The sequence below is a fragment of the Dermochelys coriacea genome, chromosome 23 (assembly GCF_009764565.3).
Source record: "Dermochelys coriacea isolate rDerCor1 chromosome 23, rDerCor1.pri.v4, whole genome shotgun sequence".
In the NCBI taxonomy this organism is placed as follows: domain Eukaryota; kingdom Metazoa; phylum Chordata; order Testudines; family Dermochelyidae; genus Dermochelys; species Dermochelys coriacea.
Genome location: NC_050090.1, coordinates 13,350,108 through 13,369,831, shown reverse-complemented (window position 1 = coordinate 13,369,831; position 19,724 = coordinate 13,350,108). Strand labels below are relative to the sequence as shown.

The window sequence follows — 19,724 nt, the reverse complement described above, 5'->3', positions numbered from 1 at the left end:
GGAGAAAGAGTCCCAGCCAGCTCGGGCACACAGTCATGTGACGTCTCCCCCTCCCCTCCTCCCCACTCCACTTACCAAGATATTTTCAGCATAAAGTGACACCAAAATAAGGTCTGGGACAAATTCAAGTGTGTGTGGGGAGGGGGGACTAGGGGAGGGACAGACTGCTGGCTCCTAGCCCCCGTTGCAGTAATCACCCCACTCCCCTCCCCAAGCCAGGGAGAGAACCCAGGAGTCCTGGCTCCCAGTCCCCGTCACTCTAACCACACAACTCCCTTCCCCATCCCAAGCTAGGGATTGAACCCAGAAGTCCTGACTCTGCGTCTAAACTAACCCTGCAGCAAGTAGTGTGTCTCATTCCTGCCCCCCGCCCTTACCTCTCCGACGCTGTCCACGGCGCAGAAAGAAAAGCTGCCAGTTGCCGGTGACCTCCCCCCCCATTTCTTGCGTGAGAAGACATCATATAAAACTATTTATTCATAAATATTTTCCAAAATGAAAATAGGGTTACGAAAAATATTTTAAACACCCGGCCCTCAGCGGCTGCATAGCACCTCGGGAGAAGGGGGGAAAAGCAATCAGAAAAACAGCCTCCCCTTTTGAATTACTGTCCGTCCCTCCCCCAAGGAAAACCCAGCCGATCTGCTCTGGGGCTGGATCTCATGGGAGTGGGGAGGAGACGAAAAATGGGAGGGGGGGAAATTGAGGGGGAGGTGGGGTTTGGGCCCCCCCGGAGGAATTTGTGTGTGTGTGGGGGGGAGGGGGAGGTTAACAATAATTCTGCTGGATTTTTTGCTGCTTTAATTTTTTTTAAAAAGCCAAAATGATTTAATTCCCCTCCTGCAACACTCCTCCTCCAAGATCATCTTTGTTCACTTTTTTTTTTTTTTGCCTGCGCATGTCCCTCTGCCCGCCCCCCGCCAACACTCACCCAGGAAGGGGGGCTGGGGAATGGCTGATTCCCCTCCCTTCACAGCCACAGCCCCCCCCATGTCTTTTAAAACTGCATGCATTTAAAGGGTTCAGATGGCCGGAGGGGGCCCCCGCCGGGGGGGGGGGTGAGGTGGAATGGGGGTGGGGGAGGTGAGCTTGGCCTCTCCTTCCCTCCCCCACACTCCGATGTCCCGCCTGCGTGACTCTGGAAGGCTGGCGCCCCCTGGGGGTGAACAGGCATCACTGCAGGTCACGGTCTTCTAGATACCGGTACTCGAAAGTGAACCCTTCCTTCTTCCGCTGGCCCCATTTCTCATAGTCAAAGTAGATGTACGTGCCCTGAGGGGGGAACATGGGGGGGAAGCATCAGCAGATGGGCAGAGCCCATGGTGCTGCATGTACCACTGCCTGATTTCGGGCCTGAACATGCAGGGCTATTCTGGTGTGTGGTACGTGCCGGTTTGTTATTGTAGGGTCTCTTCATGGGTGCTAGGGCTGAGAGGGCTGGCTTTGATATGGAGGAGTCTGCTGCAGGGAGCGGAGTGACTTGGGATAGTAGGATCTCTGACTGAATCCCTTCCCCCATGTTAGTGGCCCCACCCCAGAGGTGGCTGCATTTTCCTGTGGGGCAGCAGCATGGAGTGGGTCCCGGAGGGAGGCACTAACCTGCTCAAACTCATCTGTGATGGTCTTGGGCTCCTCATGCCGCTGGAACCACATCATGTACTTGGTGTGGAACCGCCACGACTGCTTCTTCAGGGCTTTGGCCGCCAGGTACTGTGCCTTGGTACCCTGGAGAGAGAGAATCAGGCGCGTCACACCGCTGGCCAGTGGGGGGCAGCACTTGGGGCAGCTGGGATCCTCCCACGGGGCTTGGGGACAGCTGGGACACCCTGCCCCCATGGGGCCTGGCTTGGGGGAGAAGCAGATGGCATGTGCCACTGGCTCGGGGTAGCTGGGCACGTACCACTGGACCTGGGGAGGAATGGCTTGGCCTGTACCACTGACACAGGAGGCAGCTGGGACCAGACCACAGGACCTGGGTGGGTGGCTGTGCCCATACCACCAGCATGGGGGTGGGCAATGGCTTGGTAAGTACCAAAGGCAGCAGGGGAGAAAGGGAATGTACCATTGGCTCTTTTGGGGGGGCAGACGACTAGCTACATAGCAAATAGAGTGATAGCACCATTCAGCATGTACCAAATGCTCTGGGCATGTGGGGGGGGGAACTCTTGGCATACACACCCCTTGTCCTGTTGTTGGTGTACCTCTCGACATGTACCAATCACAGGGATGGTCAAGGGGGACTGTACCATCAGCACCTGTGGGGAGGATCCCCTCCCACATACCAGAGGCAGGTGGAGTGAGAGAGAGCGAGCCAGAGAGGATCTTGGCACCTGCCAATGGCAGGGAAGGGAAATGTACCATTCACACCTGCAGGGAGGGGAGTTCCCCTTGCACATACCAATAGTAGGTGGCCAAGGAGGGGTGTGAGGTACCAGTGCAGGAGGGGGAGGGATGGAGCATACCATCCACACCTGCAGGGAGGGGAGTGTCAGGTGGCCGATGCGCAAAGCCAGTAGCGGTGGGGGGGGGGGCACGTTGGCAGCAGTCACCCACCTCGCCCCTCCTGCCCGAGGGAAAGGCGGCAGCGGCGGCCAGACAGGGCGGGACTATAGAGCGCTCTAGCCTGCAGAGGGGGCCCTTCTGTACCTCCAGATAGTAGAAGATGAAGAAGAGCGTCTCCGTCGAGAGCCGCTGGTAGAACTCCACGGTGTCCGAGTGCAGTGGAGGCATCTGGTGGTGGTAAGGGGGGGTCGGGCAGGGATTCCGGGGCAGGTACTGCCTGCGGGGTGGGGGGAGGGGGTTAGACAGCCTGATGGGCAGGGGAGCAGCACGGTGACTACTGGGAACGGAACAGAGCAGTCCTGGCTCCCAATCCCCTCTGAAGCTGGAGATACAATCCAGCTGTCCTGGCTCCCAGCCCTCCCCGCTCTAACCACTAGCTCCCACACTCCTGCCAGAGCTGGGGAGATAACCCAGCTGCCCCGACTCCCACCCACACCCCCGGATCTAACCACTAGACCCTACTCCCTGCTCAAAGTCAAGGACTGAACCCAGGAGTCCTGTTCTCTCCAAGCCCCCAACACCCCAGGGACTGTGCCTTACCGGATCCTCTCCGAGTCCGAGGGGTGAGGCATGTGATGCCAGGCTGCCTCCTCCATGGCCTGCTGGTAGTGCTGCTCCTTGGTGAGGGGCACCGGTCCCAGGGGGCAGACCCCCAGGGAGAGAGGGATGTTCACCTCCGACAGCTGGATAGGCGGCTGGCTGGAGGCCGGCTGCGAGGTCGTGCTAGTAATTAAAATGTCTGCTGGGGGGACAGACAACAGACAGCCTGTTAGATTCCTCAGAGAGCGTTGGGAGCGCAAAGCTTTAAAACCAGTTTATGCAACAATCCCTCGCCCGGTGCTGAGATGCAGCCACCTCTCGGGTGGGACGCAGGGGCTGGTCCTACAGAGACCCCCTCACCTGGAACTCTGCATGCTTCACAACGCAGTCAGCTGTGCTGGGACACATGTGCAAGGCCCAAAAGCCTGAGAGCCTGCTGAAGATGGAACCCAGGAGTCCTGGCTCCCAGCCTCCCCCCGCTCCCCTCCCAGAGCCGGGGAGAGAACCCAGGAATCCTGGCTCCCAGTCCCCCCTGCTCTAACCACTAGACCCCACTCCCCTCCCAGAGCCGGGGAGAGTACCCAAGAATCCTGGCTCCCAGCCTCCCCCCGCTCTAACCACTAGACCCCACTCCCCTCCCAGAGCCTGAGAGAACACCCAGGAATCCTGGCTCCCAGTCCCCCCCTGCTCTAACCACTAGAACCCACTCTCCTCCCAGAGCCGGGGAGAGAACCCAGGAATCCTCACCCCTTTCAGCCAGGTGGAGAGATGGCACTGGGTCCTCTATACTGGATCCGATGGCTGCTCGCTCTGCCATGGATTTCAAGCTGCTCAGGGGCTCGGGCGCCTGGAAGGGACAGACAGGGTGGGTGGAAGGGAGTCCTGTGGCTGTGCCCTCCCATCCTCCAGACGGAGGGGGCAGGCTCACCTTGATTTCTGGCGTGGAGCTGAACTGGGGCGGCCCGTTGAGCAGCGGCTGGCTCGGCTTGGCCTCGGAGAAGGATGGGGTCGGGGAGCTTGGGGTATTCGCCGTCATGGGAACTAGGAGGCCAGAGCTGGCACTGGGGGGCGCGGGGGCTCCGCTGGGCTCTTTCCTGGGGGAGAGGGGAGAGCGTCAGTGAGTGGCTGGTGGGGTCCTGGGGGGCGCGGCCACCAGGCGGGTACTCACGCAGCACTGCTGGGTGGGTTGTGGGCCACCGGCTGGCTGGGGAGCGCAGGGCCGCTGCTGCCAAGAACGGAGTCCGATGTGCTGTCAGCCACCACAGAGCTGTAACCTGGGGGGTGGAGATGCAGCTCAGGGTGTGGGGGGGAAGGGTAGGAGAGCACCCTATTGTTTAGAGCACTCCATGGCTGAGTTTGAAAAGTCCCAGGCAATCAGGCCGATGAGACAACCCCCTTCCCAACCAGGTTCAGAACCCAGGAATCCTGCTTCCCAACCTCTCCACCTCAACCACTAGACCCCACTCCCCTGCCTGAGCTGGGGACAGAAGCCAGGAGTCCTGGCTCCCAGCCCCCGCTATAACCACTAGACCCCACTCCCACCCTCCAGAGCCTGGCAACAGACCAGGGACTCGTCCTCTGTGCTGACCCTTGAACCGTGCCTCTCCCAGCACTCACTGGTGGCCCCGTTCTGCTTGCTGGCGTTCTGCTGGGCGCTGGGAGGCCGGGGCTGCGAGGCGTTGGCACCGGGGGGTGGGGGTGCGACAGCCTGGGCGTAGGGCGTGGGGGTGCTGGGCGTGTGGCCGGAGACTGGGATGGCCTTGGCCCCACTGCTTCCGCTGCTGTTGGACACGGCTCCGTTGCTGCTGGAGCCCGGGCCGTTGCCCAGCGAGGAAGAGGTGCTGGAGCTGCTGCCCAGCTGGTAGCTGGGTGTGACGGCCGGCGAGGGCGGGGGGTGGTTGTTGTGGACGCTTTTCGAACCGTTTTTCGCGGGAGACTGTGGACAGACGAGGATTAGTCCTGCTCCCCCCCAGAGCTGTCAATGGAATCCAAGAGTCCTGGCTCCCAGCCCCCTGCTCTAACCACTAGCCCTCACTCCCTGCCCCAGAGCCATCAATGGAACCCAGGAGTCTTGGCTCCTGGACCATACCCCGCTTTAATCATTAGACCCCACTCCCCTCCCAGAGTGGTGGATGGAACCTAGGAGTCCTGGCTCCCAGTAGCCATGTGCTCCCACCCCTGGATAAGGCAGGCAGACTTGCTGAGTGGGCAGGACCCTACCCAGGGCCTTGGCAGAGCCGGGCTCCATACTCCACTCTGCCACAGCCTGCCAGGGCAACCCTGGGCGAGTCAGTCAGCCTCTGTCCCAGCTCTACGATCGTTACATGCTGTGGTGAGGGACCTGGTCCCGCTGCTGCACAAACACACTGGGCCAAAGCATCAGGAAGCATGGAACTCGCTGCTGCAAGATGGCACTGGCTGGTCCCCAGCGACACCTGCGAGGGACACGCCAGGAGCCTGCACAACATCTCAGCCTCTGCAATCTGGCAACGCTGATGGGCCCCACACCAGCAGCTGAGAGCGAGCGAGCGTGTCCAGTTTGCTGTCTGTGAGTGTTTGAGTGTGCTCTGCTTCCCTGCCTGTGCAGGGGAACTCACTTGGACCCCCCACTGCGGATCCCTGCACCTGAGTCCCCGCTCAGAGACACATTGCTCCCCACAGCCCCCTCACTCTGACCCCTCCCCCCAAGCTCCATGGGCCCCCTACTCTGAGCCTACCCCATCTGAGTCACCATAGCCCTGCATTCTGACTCCAATAGCCCCCACATTATTAGCCCAGCTCACCTGAGCCCCACAGCCCCCCCAGAGACCCCCATAGCCCTCCCCACTATGACCCCTCCCCACCTGAGCACCACAGCCCCCCCACCCAGTCCCCATATCTCCCCCATCCTGACTCTCCCCACCTGAGCCCCATAGCCCCCACGGCCCCCCACCTCTGACCCCACAACCTGAGCCCCGTCCCGCCCCTCGAGCTCCCCAGCTCACTGCAGGTGGGTAGCCTGGCCCCACGGCAGCCATCCCTGCAGCCTCCCAGGGCCAGCCCAGGTGGCAGCGGCCCCGCCCTGCGCCTCACTGGAAGGAGACAGGAAGGGGGCGGGGCTAAGAGCCCATGTGATCCCAGCCCCCCCAACAAGGAGCAGGAGGAGGCGGGGCTAGGGCAGCCCCACCCACTCCCAGCCCAAGCCACTGGGGCAGCCATGTTCCCAGGCTTCCCCACGAAGTCCTCACCAAACCCTACATTAGACCCGCCCCCAGCCGAGGGAACCCAGGCGCCTTGGCTCCCAGCGCCCCCCCCAGCTCTAACCACTCGCCCCCCCAGAGCAGGGGAGAGAACCCAGGAGTCCTGGGTCCCAGCCGCAGCACCCTCCCCCCAAGAGAACCCAGGAGTCCTGGCTTCCAGCTCCCTGCTCTAACCCACTCCCTTCCCAGAGCCGGGGACAGAACCCAGGAGTCCTGGTGAAATCCCCAAGCTCCGATCAGTAGCCAACACCCCACCACACCCCCCAGCATAAGGGCAGGCGCCCGCCAAGTCACTCACCTGACTGACCTCACTGTCTGTCGACCGCCCCCTCTTCTTGTCATCTTCTGAATTCTCCTGGGGGGGGAAGGGGGACAGTCGGTGCTCGCCCCGCCACTCCCCATGGAGATGGGGGGACCAGCCCTGCCACGGGGCAGCCAGCACACGACACGCTGTCTCCCTCGTTATTGGGGTCACTCTGCCAGTCGACTCTGCCCTACCCATGGCACCAGAGGCCTGGTGTGGCTGGGCCATGGTCACCGTTATCGGGGGCACATGCACTGGACATCTCTGCCAGGAGGCAGTGCCCCCTTGTTCTCACCCCTAGTTCCCCCCTCCCATTTCCCTGAGCCAGGAGAGAGCCTAGGCATCCTGGTTCCCAGCCCCCCCCCGCTCTAACTACTAGACCCCACTCCCCTCTAAGAGCCAGGACAGAACCTGGGGGTCCTGACTCCCAGCCCCCCCCCCCTAACCACTAGACTCTGCTCCCCTCCCAGAGCCAGGAGAGAACCCAGACGTCCTGGCTCCCAGCCCCCCTCACTAGGCAATGCTGCCTTCCTTAAGGGACACTCTCTCAGCACCCCTGCTGCTGGGTTACCCTGGCTGGCTGGGAGCCTGCCTGTGCAGGCCTCCGACTGTCCCACTTTGCACGGGGCTGGGCGATGGATCCCACTGGGGCAGGACTTGAGCGGCAGGGCTGTGCCAGGCAAGGTGGCAGGGGCGGGGCTCCTTACCGTCGTGCAGTTGGCAGGGCTGGGCGGAATGGGCGAGCTGGAGGTGGTGGAGGTGGGAGTGCTGCTGGACTGGTTGAAGATCTCGTCCTCCAGATGGCTGTGGCTGGGCGGGGAGGTGGCTACCAGAGCCTGCGCTGGAAGGGGGCGTGGAGCAGAACGAGATGCAGTTAGGCAGCCGGACTGGGAGTCAAAGACGTCAGCATCCCGCCCTGGGCCTGCGTCCGGTCTGCCCCGCTTTCCCGGGGAGAAAACCGGAGATCTGTTCCAACCGGAGTTCTCCCAGGCCACGTACCCAGTGATCTGAGATCTCCCAGCTCTGGTCTTGTCTCCCTGCTCACCCCGGGGGACGCTTTGGATGGAGGGTAACGTTTCAATTTAGGAACGGACGGGAGCAATTTCTTCTAAACTCTATGTAAACACCAATGGCCTGAACACACTTTGGAGAAAACTGCTCTGGGATAAAACCCCAACGCTTCTAGCCAGGAGATTAATAGGCTGCAAAGCGCCAAGGCTCCACCTCCCCAGCTCCTCCAGACATAATCCAGGAAAAGCTGAATAGGAAAATTTCCAGGCATTTCCAGAAAGATGCAAGGAAATGAAACGCTGCCGCTGGATTCGGGGGCCTCATAAAGCCACACTTGGCGCAATTGGAACCACGGGGGCTCCTGAGTTCTGCGGAGAGGATCAATCCAAGGGCAAAGCCCTATAGTAGCCCTGGCTCCTGGGGGAATCTGCACCAGGATTTCTGAGCAGTGGCTCCCCTCCTTGTGCCCCCTTGATAGCCAAGGCGTGCCCTCCCCAGTGATCGCACAAGGGATTGCGGGGGCGGGAGGGGAATGAGACACGGAGAGAAGGAAGGCGCGAGCGAAATCGGCTGAAGACACGCAGTCAGAGGGGTCGGCGTCACTCCAGAAGAGCGGCGCTTTCCACAGGCTGGATGGGATGACCTGCAGGACCCGAGTCATAGAAATGGGATGAGATTTAACCAAACAAACTGCACGGGGCCCCCCCTGACTATTTCAGCTATAAGACAGGGGTGGTTCCCCCAGATGCTGCAGCTGGGACACGGTCGTGAAAAAAGCCAGCGGGACCTCAGGAGGCATCTGCAGCAGGGCGAGGGGAGCCTGGATTCCACTGGGAAGCCCTCAGCCAACCCTCCTCACGGCAGGGCGGGCGGTTCGGCTAAGCGAGGGGGTCCCTTCCTGGTCTGGGTTAGCTCTGGGTTCGGCTGCTCCAATCCCGGCTCTGGTTCTGGGGTCCCTACCCAAGCAGGACGCGGATCAGCTGGAGAGGGCCCAGCGACCAGCCAGGCGGACACCGAAGGGATTGGAAAAACCTGCCCTCCCGCAAGAGGCCTGATCAGCGGAACACGGACGGGGGGGGTGGGGGGGAGACGACGATGATGACATACACGACTCAATCCCAGTCTCTGCCCCGCGGGAGCCGGGACACTTACGAATGTCTTCTAAGTCGAGGTCATCGTAGAGAAACTCGTTTTCCTCGAAGTCGGGGTCCTGCGAGGAGTCCACGTAATACTCCACGTCGTCCTTGATCTTGCGGATCGAGTCCACCTGGATTGAGTCATTGTCCAGCATGCGCAGGATGGTCTCCAGCATGCGGATATGGTACCGGTGCTTTTCGATGTGCCGCTTCAGCCCCTCGATCCGGTCCTGCTTCTGCGGGGAAGGGGCATGGCAGATGGACACACGCCGAGAAACGGCCCCCTCTGCCCACACCCTGCCTCTCCAGCCATAGCGCACAGCACCCCTTCACTAGCCCCAATTCCCCACCCAGAGTCAGGAGAGAACCCAGGAGTCCTTGCTCCCAGCCCCCCCCCCCGCTCTAACCACTCCCCTCCACTCCCCTCGCAGTGCCGGGGATAGAACCCAGCAGTCCTAGCTCCCCGCACTCTTGCCCCCTGCTGGTGCTACCCCACACATCCTCCCTGTGTCCCAGGCAGGCAGTGACTCACATCCTTGTCCCCCTTCTTCTTGCGTGTCTGCACAGAGAGCGACTCCACCTCACTCTCAAACTGATCCACCTGCATGTTCAGTGTGTCGATGGTGTTCTGGGGAGGAAAGCGGGGAGAGCCACACACCGTCATCCCCAATGCAGTCACTGGGGGCCCCCACACGCCAGCAGCTGCCAGCCCACAACCCCCCCCGAGACACCTGGCAGCCGCTCCCCACCACTACCTGGGGCCTTCTCTGGTGCTTCCTCACTGAAGATCGCAGGCCAATATAAAGCCTCCAACTGCCCTGCACAAAGGCAGTAATCCATACAGCGACCACCTCTGGGGTGTGGTACAGGGGCTAGTTATCCAGGTACCCCTCATGGGCACCGAGACGTGGCCCCTCTGGGGTGGGGCGCAGAGGCTGTTCAGGACAGAGCACCGCACTGGGGCTTTGGGACCAGCAATGACTGTGAAGGGAGAGCACCCCACCATGAACCTCCCGCAGCACTGCGCCCCCTAGTGCCACCCTGGGGACAGCAGGAGAGAGAGTGCCCTGTTTTTCCTCACAGCTTTGGCCCTGCCCCATGCCCCCTCAGTCTGACCCCAGCTTAGCTGATCAAGAGACCCCCCCCCCCAGCCTCACCGTTAACCACTGTCCGACCTCTTCCTTCTCTTTCTGGGCAGGGTCGACTTTCTGCGCCAGGCCCAGCCCCTCCTTGGAGTAGGCTTTGGTCTTGGTCTCCCGCTCCACCACCTTGAACCGCTCCATTTGCTGGAACAGGAGAGAGGGAGGTGGGGGCGGGCTCAGTGTCTGGGGAAATGGGGGGGGGTGTCCCTCCCCCCCACACAGGGGATCAAGAAACCCCAAGAGACATAGGGGCTCCCCACACCCCAATCCTGTCCAGGGCACGGCAAATATAGCCCTGGTTGGCCATGCCTGGCAGCCTCTCAGCTGCTCCTGGCTCCCAGCCCCTCCCTGCTCTAACTACTAGACCCCCCTCCCCTCGCCAGGCACAGAACCCAGGAATCCTAGCTCCTGCCCCCACCGCTCTCCCATGCCGCCTGCTGTCATTCAGGACCCAGCCTCATGTCCAAATAGCCCCAGTCCGGCCCTACCCCTTCCAGATCTGACTCCACCTGTCCCTGCCCTGCCAGCTGGCTGCCCTCTGTGATGTCACACTGCCCCATCAGCCAATCACAGCAGAGGGAGGAGTGGCTTATTGGAGAGGAGGGTGGGGATCAGGTGAGTGTGTGGGTGGATCCCCCCTTCCCTGGAGTGGAAAGCACCCCCAATGCCCATAGGGGAGGTCTCGCCACCCAGGGGGCATGATCCCAGCTGCTGTCACTCAGCCCCTGAGCTTTAAACCCTCTGTGTCCTGGTCCCCCGTTCTCTCCATGGCCGGGACTGCCCCCAATAGATCCCCATGGAAGAAGGGAGAAGGGCCCAGAGCCAGGCACAGCTGCTCATGGGGGGGCTCCAGGAGCCCAGAGGCTGAGCCTGGGCATCACTGGAGGTGACTGAGACACAGATCCCCTGGCAGTGCATGGAGACCTGGCCCCACAGAGGCCGCCAGGAGGATTGTGCAATGGCTGCATGGCTGTGCCAGGATGGGAGTGACACTGCGCCACTGGCAGGGGGCGCTGAGCCCTGGTGCTGGGACATCTGGCATGCAGAAGTCCTGGCTTCCAGCACCCTGCTCTAACCAATAGACCCCACTCTCCTCCCAGAGCCAGGGAAAGAACAAAGGAATCCTGGCTCCCAGCCTCCCTGTCCCCCCAAATCCCACTCTCCTCTCAGAGTTGGGGAGAGGACCCAGGAGTCCTGGCTCTCAGCTCCGCCACCCCAACCACTAGACCCCACTCCCCTCCCAGAGTTGAGGAGAGGATCCAAGAGTCCTGGCTCTCAGCCCCACTGCCAGACCCCACTCCCCTCTCAGAGTTGAGGAGAGGACCCAAGAGTCCTGGCACTCCTCCAACTACCCCACTGCTGCCTCCTGCGAGTGGATGATTGCACAGGGGCCTTCTCAGCGTAGTGTCGCTAGGGCCGGCCCTACCAGGCCCGTGATCCACCAACCCCAGATGCAGCCAGTCAGTGTGACTCCCATGACGGTTGAGAAGCAGGGCACAAAAACCCCTTCCCCTGCTCTCACCCACCAGTCCCGGCAGATCAACTGGCCGGCCCTTCCCGCTATTCGCTTTCCCCCAGCGCCCTGAGACCTTCGCCAGATCGAAGCATCTCTGTCTGCGGGGGTCTAAACTGCCGCTGGAACCAAGATCCACGCCGCTGGAGCCATGCCCCAGGCAGTGCAGGCAGGGCCAGAAAATCCCCCAGGTCCCTGCCCTGTGCGCTGGAGGGAGATGCTCGCCCACCCCCAAGTATGGCGGGTCCCCGCACATGAGCAAGAGACACCCGCCAGGCAGGACAGTCTCAGAGCAGCGCACTCCCCACCCCCAGCCGACCGCTGCTGCTTCCACGGGCGGAGGAAAAACCCGCCGGTTACAGCTCTGGATGGGGGGCAAAACTTCCTTCCTGACCCCGAGAGGCTGCCGCCCTGAAGCCTGGCCATTACCCCCTTTGGCCTCCTACCGTCTCAATGAGTTTCCGGTTGTCTATCAGCTGCCTCTTGTCCTTGATCTCGTTTGAAGCTACCCACGTCTTGATCTGGTCCCTCAGCCTCTGCAGAGATGGGGTGAAGAGAGGGGCAGGGTCAGCAGAGAGACGAGCCCTTAGCACCCACCCACCCACCCGCCCGCCTCACTTAGACCCCTAGAGGCATCACCCAACATAGCCTTGGGCTGGACATGGGAGAGGTAACGAGGACACCCAGCCACTAAAAAGTCCCCCCCGCCCCCAATGAGCCCCCACCAGCTGGGAGGATGCCCTCTGCAGAGTGGGGTGAGAATCGCAAGCTCTGGTTTAACACAGAGCACAAAGATCACGCTGAAGAATAAGGGGAGGCAGAAAGGCATGACAAGGAGAGACCAGGGGTCACAAGGCCGGGGTTCTATCCCTGGTTCTGGAAGGGGAGTAGGCCTAGAGGTTAAAGCAGGGGGGACGGGAGCCAGGAGTCCTGGGTTCTATCCCCAGCTCTGAGAAGGGAGTGGGGTCTAGTGGTTAAAGAAGGGGCTAGGAGCCAGGACTCCTGGGTTCTCTCCCCGGCCCTGGGAGGGGAGTGGTGTGCCATGGTTGAGGGCACGTGTGGCTGGGAGTCAGGACTCCAGTCACCGTCCCCACTGGGCAGGCGGGTGTTTTCCCGACAGCCACGGCTGAGACCACATATCCCAAGGGCTCCAGCCAGACAGATGACTGAAGTGCTGGGCCTACCTGGAGCTTCTTGATCTCCTTCTTCAGGTCAGCTTCATACTTCTCCTTCTGGTTGGCGTTTGCTGCATTGTGAAGCTGCAGGCGAGACACAGTGGGTGAGACAGAGTGTAGGGGGATGGGACAGAGTGCCGTTGGCAGCCTGGGGGTGGCACCGTGATCAGTGTGGGATCAGTTGGGGGGCTACAACAGCCAGGGAGAAGGGTCTGGGGGGATCCAATGTGGGGTGAGGCCCAGAAGGCTGGGCTGCCCTTTCCACAGTGAGGTGGAGGGGAGGGGGCTGCCTGCTCTGGGGTGATGTAGGGTAGGGGGGCAGGGACACAAACAGCTCTTGGGGTGGTGTGGGGGGCAGCAAGACCATGGGAGAAAAGAGAATTGATGCAGGAGAGAAAAGCAGAAAAGTTTGGGGATAGGGAGAGAGAAATGTGGGGGAGGATGAGAGAGTAGGGCAGCGAGTTGGGGGGGGGGGGGGTTTGAGGCCGAAGAAGGAGCTCTTACCTTCTGCCAAATATCCTCAAACTGTTCCACCCCCTCGGAGACCTTCTTCAGACACCGATCGATCTCACCTGGAGGAGCAGAGGGGTCAGGGTCAGCCCCAATCTCCGACAGGGCTAATTACTGCCACCTGCCCGCCCCCCTCCCCAGCCCAGTGTGAGGTACAGGGGAGGGAGAAGGGATGGACCTGAGGTCACACAATGAACCTCAAATAGAACTCAGGAGTCCTGGTTCCCAGACCTCCCCTCCACCTCCTCACTCTAACCACTAGACTCTACTCCCCTCCCAGAGCCAGGGAGAGAACCCAGCAGTCCTGGCTCCCAGGCCCCTGACTCTGCAGCCGTGACAAACTCCATCGCTCCGGCTCTCACAAAGCAGGGAACACACACACAGGGGGAGGGGGAAGAGGCCCCTCTCTCTACCCGCCCCCCATACATGCCCCCAGCCACGCACCCCGGGAAGGGCAGGGGGCAGCCTGCAGGAGGAGCCGCCCTACCTTGCAATTTCCTCTTGTCAGCCATGTTTCGGTCACTGGCGGGGGGCTCTCCTCATGCTTCAGAAAGCTCCAACGCTGCAGGGGACAGCAAAACAAGGTTATGGTAATGCACCCTTCCAACCCACTGGGGAGAGCCTCTGAGCCAGCCAGTCCCTGTCTGGGGTCGGATGGGAGCTGGCACACCCTATGGGGGAGAGGCCCCAGGCCTCTTTCCCACCCCCTTCCAGTCAGCCAGTCTCTCATCATATTCTTTGATCAGATCAATTGTGCCAAGACTGTTCATTCATACACTCCCACACCAGCAGGGGGCAGCGCTGGCACACAGCCACATACCCACCCCAGCAGCAGGGGGCAGAGCAGCACACACCCACCCAGCCTTCAAGTCAACCGATGAAAGAGCAGGTTTAGAGGCCCGTGCGGCTGGCTCAGAAGGGGCCCGGCTGACGGGATGCTGGCCATGTGGCCCCTTGCCAGAGCACTGCTGCCGGTGGCCCTGAGGCTGCCTCCAGGGGGCGTGGCGCAGAAGCTGCCAGCATGGGCCAGGGCTGCGGAGACAGGCAGGATTCAGGTGTGGCTGGGTGTTAACCCCAAAGCCGACCGCGCCTGGAGTCTGAGCGGAGCCAGCTCGGTTCTCAGCTACTCAGGACCAGCAACCCCAGCCGGGAGACTGTGGGCGACTGGAGAGTGGGGAGGAGACCTGAGCCTATGTGTTCAGATGCCGCCTGGACCAGAGCTGGTTCAGCCACCGGGCTAGTCGGGATCCTGTTTGTTATTTTCTTGGAGGGGGCAGAGATGGGGCTTCCCTGAGCTGCTTCATACCTAAGGGCAGATTCTCAGGCGGGGCCGCCCTGGATTCTGTAGTGCAGCCCCCTCCCCGGTGTGAATCAGGGCAGCTCAAGTGTATACTCCGGTCTCTGGGGGACAGAGAATAGCCACAGCCTAGGATGCCATGGCCAGGCCCCTGATCTGCTCCCTATGGGCTTTGGGGGGCAGGGAATAGCACCAGTGCAGTGTGCCCCAGCCAGGCCCCTGATCCACCCCTTATGGGTCTGGAGTGGGAGGGGAGGGTAGAAAATAGCTCCAGTGAACTCTGCCCAGCCAGGACCCTGATCTGCCCCCTCACCCCAGGGAAAAGTGATTCACAGGGGACTGTTTCCACCCCCTCTGTCCTCTCCAAGGGGTCTGGGCATTACCAGCTAAGGGCTGTTTGCTCAGTTTCACTTCCTGGTTCCCCAGGAGGCAAAGCCATAGGGGGTGCGGAGGTCGGGTCATATGCCAAAGAGCCTTCCCCCCTTAGGCATGGGGGAACCCCCTTGCTTCCGAACAATATACTGGAGGCCTCAAGGAGCTGGTGATGTCCCTTTAATCTGCCCCCCCCCCCCCCCCCCGGCCTAAGGGACAATTCTCAGCCAGCTCCCCACAGCAATCATCTCGTCTGCCCCCCCCTCCCCCGGGGGCACACAGCCCAGCAGGATTGGCTAATTGCCACTGAGGTAGAAGCCACACCCAGCCAACCCTTCCAGATGTTAATTACGCTCCCCCCATTAAAAACCTGCCCCTTATTTCCAATCTGAACTGGCCAAGCTTCCCCTCCCAGCCAGCAGCCCTGGTAAGACCAGTGCCTACCAGCCCGAGGAGTCCCTGGGCAGCTGTTTGCTCCCCATGGGGGGGGCTTGTAGGCAGGGAACTGTCACCCCTGAACCTTCTCTTTGTTCAGCTACACAGAGGGAGCAGGTGAGGCCCACTGCTGGTGGGACTCTCTTGACCCTCTGTGACTGATCAACCCCTGGCTGGGATGGGGGACCCCAAGCTGCCCCCAGGATCCTAGCAGTCTCACCTCAGGGCCCCTGAGTGTGCCCCCCATGATCCTATTAGCCCACATGACCCCAGTGTCTACTGAATAGCTACCATGCCCCCCAAGTGCTTTGCAAGAGGCCAAAGGGCTCTGGCTTACCTAGAGGTGGCCTGGCTGTCTAGGGCCTGCAAGTGGGAGGCTCCTACACAGGTGAAAGAGGCACATGACTGGCAGGAAGATTGAGCCCCTCCCCCCCCACAGCCTGTGCTGCAGCATGGGATGCTGGGAAAGGACTGGGGCTATAAAGACTCAGTGCCCGAAGCCCGGGCTCCGGGCTGTAAGTGAGAGCGCCACACCTGGGGGAGGAGACCAGCAGCATGTGGCGGCCCCTTTTGTACAGGGCTTACAAAAAGAGGTGAGTGTCACTAAGCCTGCTTTGCAGATGGGGAAACTGAGGCACAAAATAGGGCTGTGATGTACCTCGGGTCATGCAGCAGGCTGGAGTAGAATCCCGTGAGTTCATGCCAATTTCCTCCTGCTCTAGCCACTAGACCCCACTCCCCTCCAGAGTTACGGAGAGAACCCAAGAGTCCTGGCTCCCAGCCCCTGTGCTCTAACCAATCACCTACATTTTCTCGAGTTAAAACACATGTTGGCCTTTACACACCAAGTAGTGTGAACTGATTTGATCATTTTAGATTCCAACCTGCCACCAATTGCTTAAGATTGTGAATTGGGCTTGTGGACTGTGCCAGAAGGGGGTTGTGGGGAGCTGTCCGAATGGTACAGCGTGGGCACCTGCTTGGTTTTCTCCTGTCGGATGAGTAGCTGTCACTGCTTTTCTTGTGAGACTGGAAATAAACCCAATGATCTAGAGAGAACCCAAGCCCCCCTGCTAAACACCTTGGTGCCCCTGAAAAAATCATAGCAAGCGAGGGGGCAAAGGGAGTCTGTGGCAGAATGGGGCTCTCTGGTGTCCCAATCCCCTGCCTCGCCCACAAGCACCCCCCACAATCAGCTTGTAAAGCTGCCTGCTCTGTGAGGCAGGGACTGTCCTGTGTCTGTACAGTGCCTGGAACAGTGGGGCCATGCTCTGTGACTGGCATGAGGAAAACCCATAATTAATCCCATAACTGTATAGCTACAAACTAGGGGGAGTTGGAGTAAAGCGGTGCACCTGGAAATGACTTGGACCCTTCTGAGACCTGGCTATGCCAGGGTGAAAGGGACCTGCAGAGCAATTCCAATACAATTGAGCGACCTGGTCAATTTCCCCGTGGCCAGGCAAGCCTGAAATTGATCAGATTGAAGCTGCCCCTTTAAATTTGGATCTAAACATTCTGGAAAACAGCAACTTGTTTTAATCCACTTGAAGATCAACGGACAAGCTCCCCCAAAGGGAAGTGTGCAGCTTTTAGAAGAGACTGTTGCCCAGCAATGTCTGAAAGCCAAAAATCGGAGACTGTCCACAAACAAAAGCAATGGCTAAATCCATTTCTGAGCTGGTCCTGTCTCCTGTGGATCAGCAGAGATAGAAAGGCCTGGGGAACGCAATGGCTTCTGCTGATTACCTCTCCTGAGAGGGCTGAGGAGCAGGAATCCCAAAATCAAATCCCCTGACACAGGCATGGACGGGAAGATAAGGCTAACAAGAGTCTGATTTGGCCTTGTAAATTTTGGCCCTAAAGGAGGTTTGGGAAGGGGACACTTTCCCCTCTAGGGGGCCCGGACTCAGATCTGGCCCCAGAGCAGGGGGGAATGGCTGGCTTAGGGTACAGAATAGGACGAGGCCTTACCCTTCTAGGGAGCAGCAGCTCTGATCCGGCCGCAGGGCAAGGGTTTGGCCAGCTCTGAGGGGTGGAATGGGATATGGGGCTTCACCTAAGGCAAATAGATTCTTTAGCTGGCTAGTTGCGTTGTGAGCAGTTGTCTGTTTTCCAACCCTTCCCCCCCCCCCCCCCCCGCCGTGGCCCGGCTGTCTTGGTCCCAGCTGGCACCAGGGCCGAGCTTTCTGTGGAGCGCGTGGAGGCAGAGCTGCTGGCAGAGAGGGACAATGGAGGGGTTTAGGGAGACATCCCATGGGCAGCATATCCACCAGGGATCATGGCCAGAGCCCTGCTGCCCCCCAAAATCCCATCCATGCCCAGGGATGGGGCTGTGCCCCCAAAGGGGATCCAGTAACCAGCCCTTTTGTGAAGTGGGGGGAAGAGAACCCAGGCGCCCTGCTGGCTGATCTACTGCTCTAGCCACTAGGCTGCCTGCCTGCCCCCCAAGTTGGGGGCGACCCAGGTATCCTTGCTCCAGCTGCAAGGCTCCCCGCCTGAGCTGAAGTACTATACAACTTAATAATGGGGGGGGGGACACGGGGGCCTTTCCCCTCCGCACATGCACAACCACTGCCCCCCTCGTGCCCTCTCGGTGCTTCCCCGACAGATCCCTTATCCCCCCCCCCCCGCACCACTCAGCCCCGGACCGGCCAGGGAGCCCTCCTCCGGCTATGAACCTCACAGGGCTCCGGGAATAAAGGCTCCTCCCGCTTTACACCCGGTAACCCCCGCCCAACAGAGCTCCCTATAGCCCCCTAACCGAGCCCCCTTCTCGCTGGGGGCCTCCAGCCCCCCTCTGCAGAGGGCCCCCATGGACCCGTACACGCCCCTCCCCCATGGGGTCCTCCTGGACCCTCCCCCCACAGGTTCTCTGCGGGCCATTATAGACCCCCCAGCCCCTCCCCCCGGGGTCCCCCCTCACCGGAGGCTCCTGCGGGCCGGTCGGGCCCCGGGGATCGGTCCCCTCCCCCCGCTCGCGGGCCGACTGCCGCGATGCTGGCGCCGATCAGTCGGGTCGCGACCCCCTCCCCCCCCACTCGCCGCTGCCTCTCGGGTTCCGCGGCATCCAAGATGGCGGCCGGCTGCCTCCGTCCGCTTCTCCGCCCCGGAGCAGGGCCCCGCCCCCCGACTGCACCCTATTGGGTTTGCCGCACGCCCCTTAAGTCACTTTGTTCTCCTATTGGCTACATTAGATATAGGCGGGGCAATCCAGGGGACCCGCCTATCCCTATGCATGTCAATCAACGCCCAACTTCCTTATTAGCCTCAGCGCACATCCGTCAGCAATCCTCAGCGTTTATTGGCCGGGAAGGGCGTGGCAAAAAGGAGGCTCGCCCACAAGGGAAAAGGAAGCAAGGGGCGGTATCCGTCACAGCTCGGTCACCCCCATTGGTCGGTGGGGAGGGGGGGGTCGCTCATGAAACCACTCTTGCAGCTGATTGGCTTCCACCCCGGAGGCAGTGGACAGCTTGACCGCAACGAATAGCTGAAGAGGGGAGGCGGGCTGATGGATTCGCCAAACACTGATTGGCTGAGACGATGGACGACGGTACAACGAGGAGGCGGACTTAAAACATACTCGTGATAGCTATTGCCCACTAAGGTTCTCACTCAAGCCCCTAGGGACCAATAGGATTGAAGACCACGGAAAGGGCCCGCCCCCCAGGTACTAAGGGCAATATTGAGTTATATGCCCCAGGCCTTAAAGGGCAGCTGGGGCCCAGCATGGCCAGGGTGCAAAGTGACCCCACCGCGGCAGCAGGGGATGGGGGGGGAAGGAGCATAGGGGAACCCTGGCCCCCAAGGGAATCCAACCAACAAGGGAGGGGGAGCCTGGAGCAACCTAGGCCTGAAGAACCCCCCCCAGGCCGGGGGGCAGGTGTGGGTGTGTGGGGATCCAGCCCAGGGGAAGAGGGTTGGGGCAGCAGAATGTGGGGGTGGTGGAGTTTCCACACAGTGGGGACAGACCCTGTACACAGGAGAGCACCCCCAGCCAAGAGGGCTGGATGATGGTGCTTAGGCTAGGACAGCCCCAGCCTGGTCCAGAGCCCACAGAACAAGACAGGGCCCCTGCACCTACCCCCAGCAGGGCCTAGGCCTCAGTTGACTGGGGGAGGGGCTAACATCAAGGACCGATGCCCCTTCCCTGCCCTAAAGGGGGCCCCAGCCTGACTCCCATACCCCCTACTCTAACCAGTAGCCCCCATTCTTTTCCCAGAGCTAGGGGTGGGAGCCAGCCAGATGAACACCCATTCCTGCACTCAGGTCATAGTAGCAAGGAGACAAGCAAATCAGAGTGACCCAGAAAAAGGTCTAAGACAAGGGAGAACAGCAGCTGCAGTGTGGTCACCGCACTTACTTCCCCTGCCCCCACTGGCCCTGTGGGCGAGGGCTCCGGCCCAGGACTCTTAAAACCTGGTAATCCCAGCTCAGCCACCGCAAGTGGCATCCATCCCTGGCCTCAGTTTCTCCTATTCTAGAGCT

At 60.9% G+C, this 19,724-nt stretch overlaps 5 protein-coding genes across 38 annotated transcripts in view; 3 read left to right on the top strand and 2 right to left on the bottom strand.

Moving 5' to 3' along the window:
* Positions 1-19,724, bottom strand: part of LOC119846859 (immunoglobulin superfamily member 1-like) — a 597,460-nt gene that overhangs the window by 418,817 nt on the left and 158,919 nt on the right. The window lies entirely within an intron of this gene.
* LOC119847133 (immunoglobulin superfamily member 1-like) overlaps positions 1-19,724 on the top strand; it is a 660,993-nt gene that overhangs the window by 553,177 nt on the left and 88,092 nt on the right. The window lies entirely within an intron of this gene.
* Positions 1-19,724, top strand: part of LOC119847459 (leukocyte immunoglobulin-like receptor subfamily A member 6) — a 652,437-nt gene that overhangs the window by 544,621 nt on the left and 88,092 nt on the right. The gene's annotated exons all lie outside the window — the stretch shown is intronic.
* The window catches only part of LOC119846912 (immunoglobulin superfamily member 1-like), a 615,137-nt gene that overhangs the window by 536,258 nt on the left and 59,155 nt on the right, over positions 1-19,724 (top strand). The window lies entirely within an intron of this gene.
* CNOT3 (CCR4-NOT transcription complex subunit 3) lies at positions 814-18,357 on the bottom strand. 20 transcript variants are annotated; one of them, XM_043501176.1, is made up of 19 exons: positions 18,163-18,357; positions 15,574-15,616; positions 13,620-13,694; positions 13,127-13,194; positions 12,632-12,706; positions 11,894-11,983; positions 9,950-10,078; positions 9,325-9,420; positions 8,809-9,028; positions 7,353-7,486; positions 6,640-6,696; positions 4,720-5,038; positions 4,271-4,376; positions 4,031-4,196; positions 3,850-3,949; positions 3,103-3,301; positions 2,647-2,779; positions 1,600-1,725; positions 814-1,272 (listed from the first exon to the last, which is right to left on the bottom strand). In XM_043501176.1, exons 3-19 carry the CDS (start codon positions 13,642-13,644, stop codon positions 1,174-1,176), a joined length of 2,142 nt encoding a protein of 713 aa, XP_043357111.1. In that variant the 5' UTR covers positions 13,645-13,694; positions 15,574-15,616; positions 18,163-18,357; the 3' UTR covers positions 814-1,173. The 20 variants fall into 20 exon arrangements, with proteins under 20 accessions (XP_043357111.1, XP_038237633.1, XP_043357109.1 ...); XM_038381705.2 differs by lacking the exon at positions 15,574-15,616 and adding an exon at positions 17,211-17,295 and having other exon boundaries at positions 18,163-18,272; XM_043501174.1 differs by having other exon boundaries at positions 3,103-3,304; positions 18,163-18,256.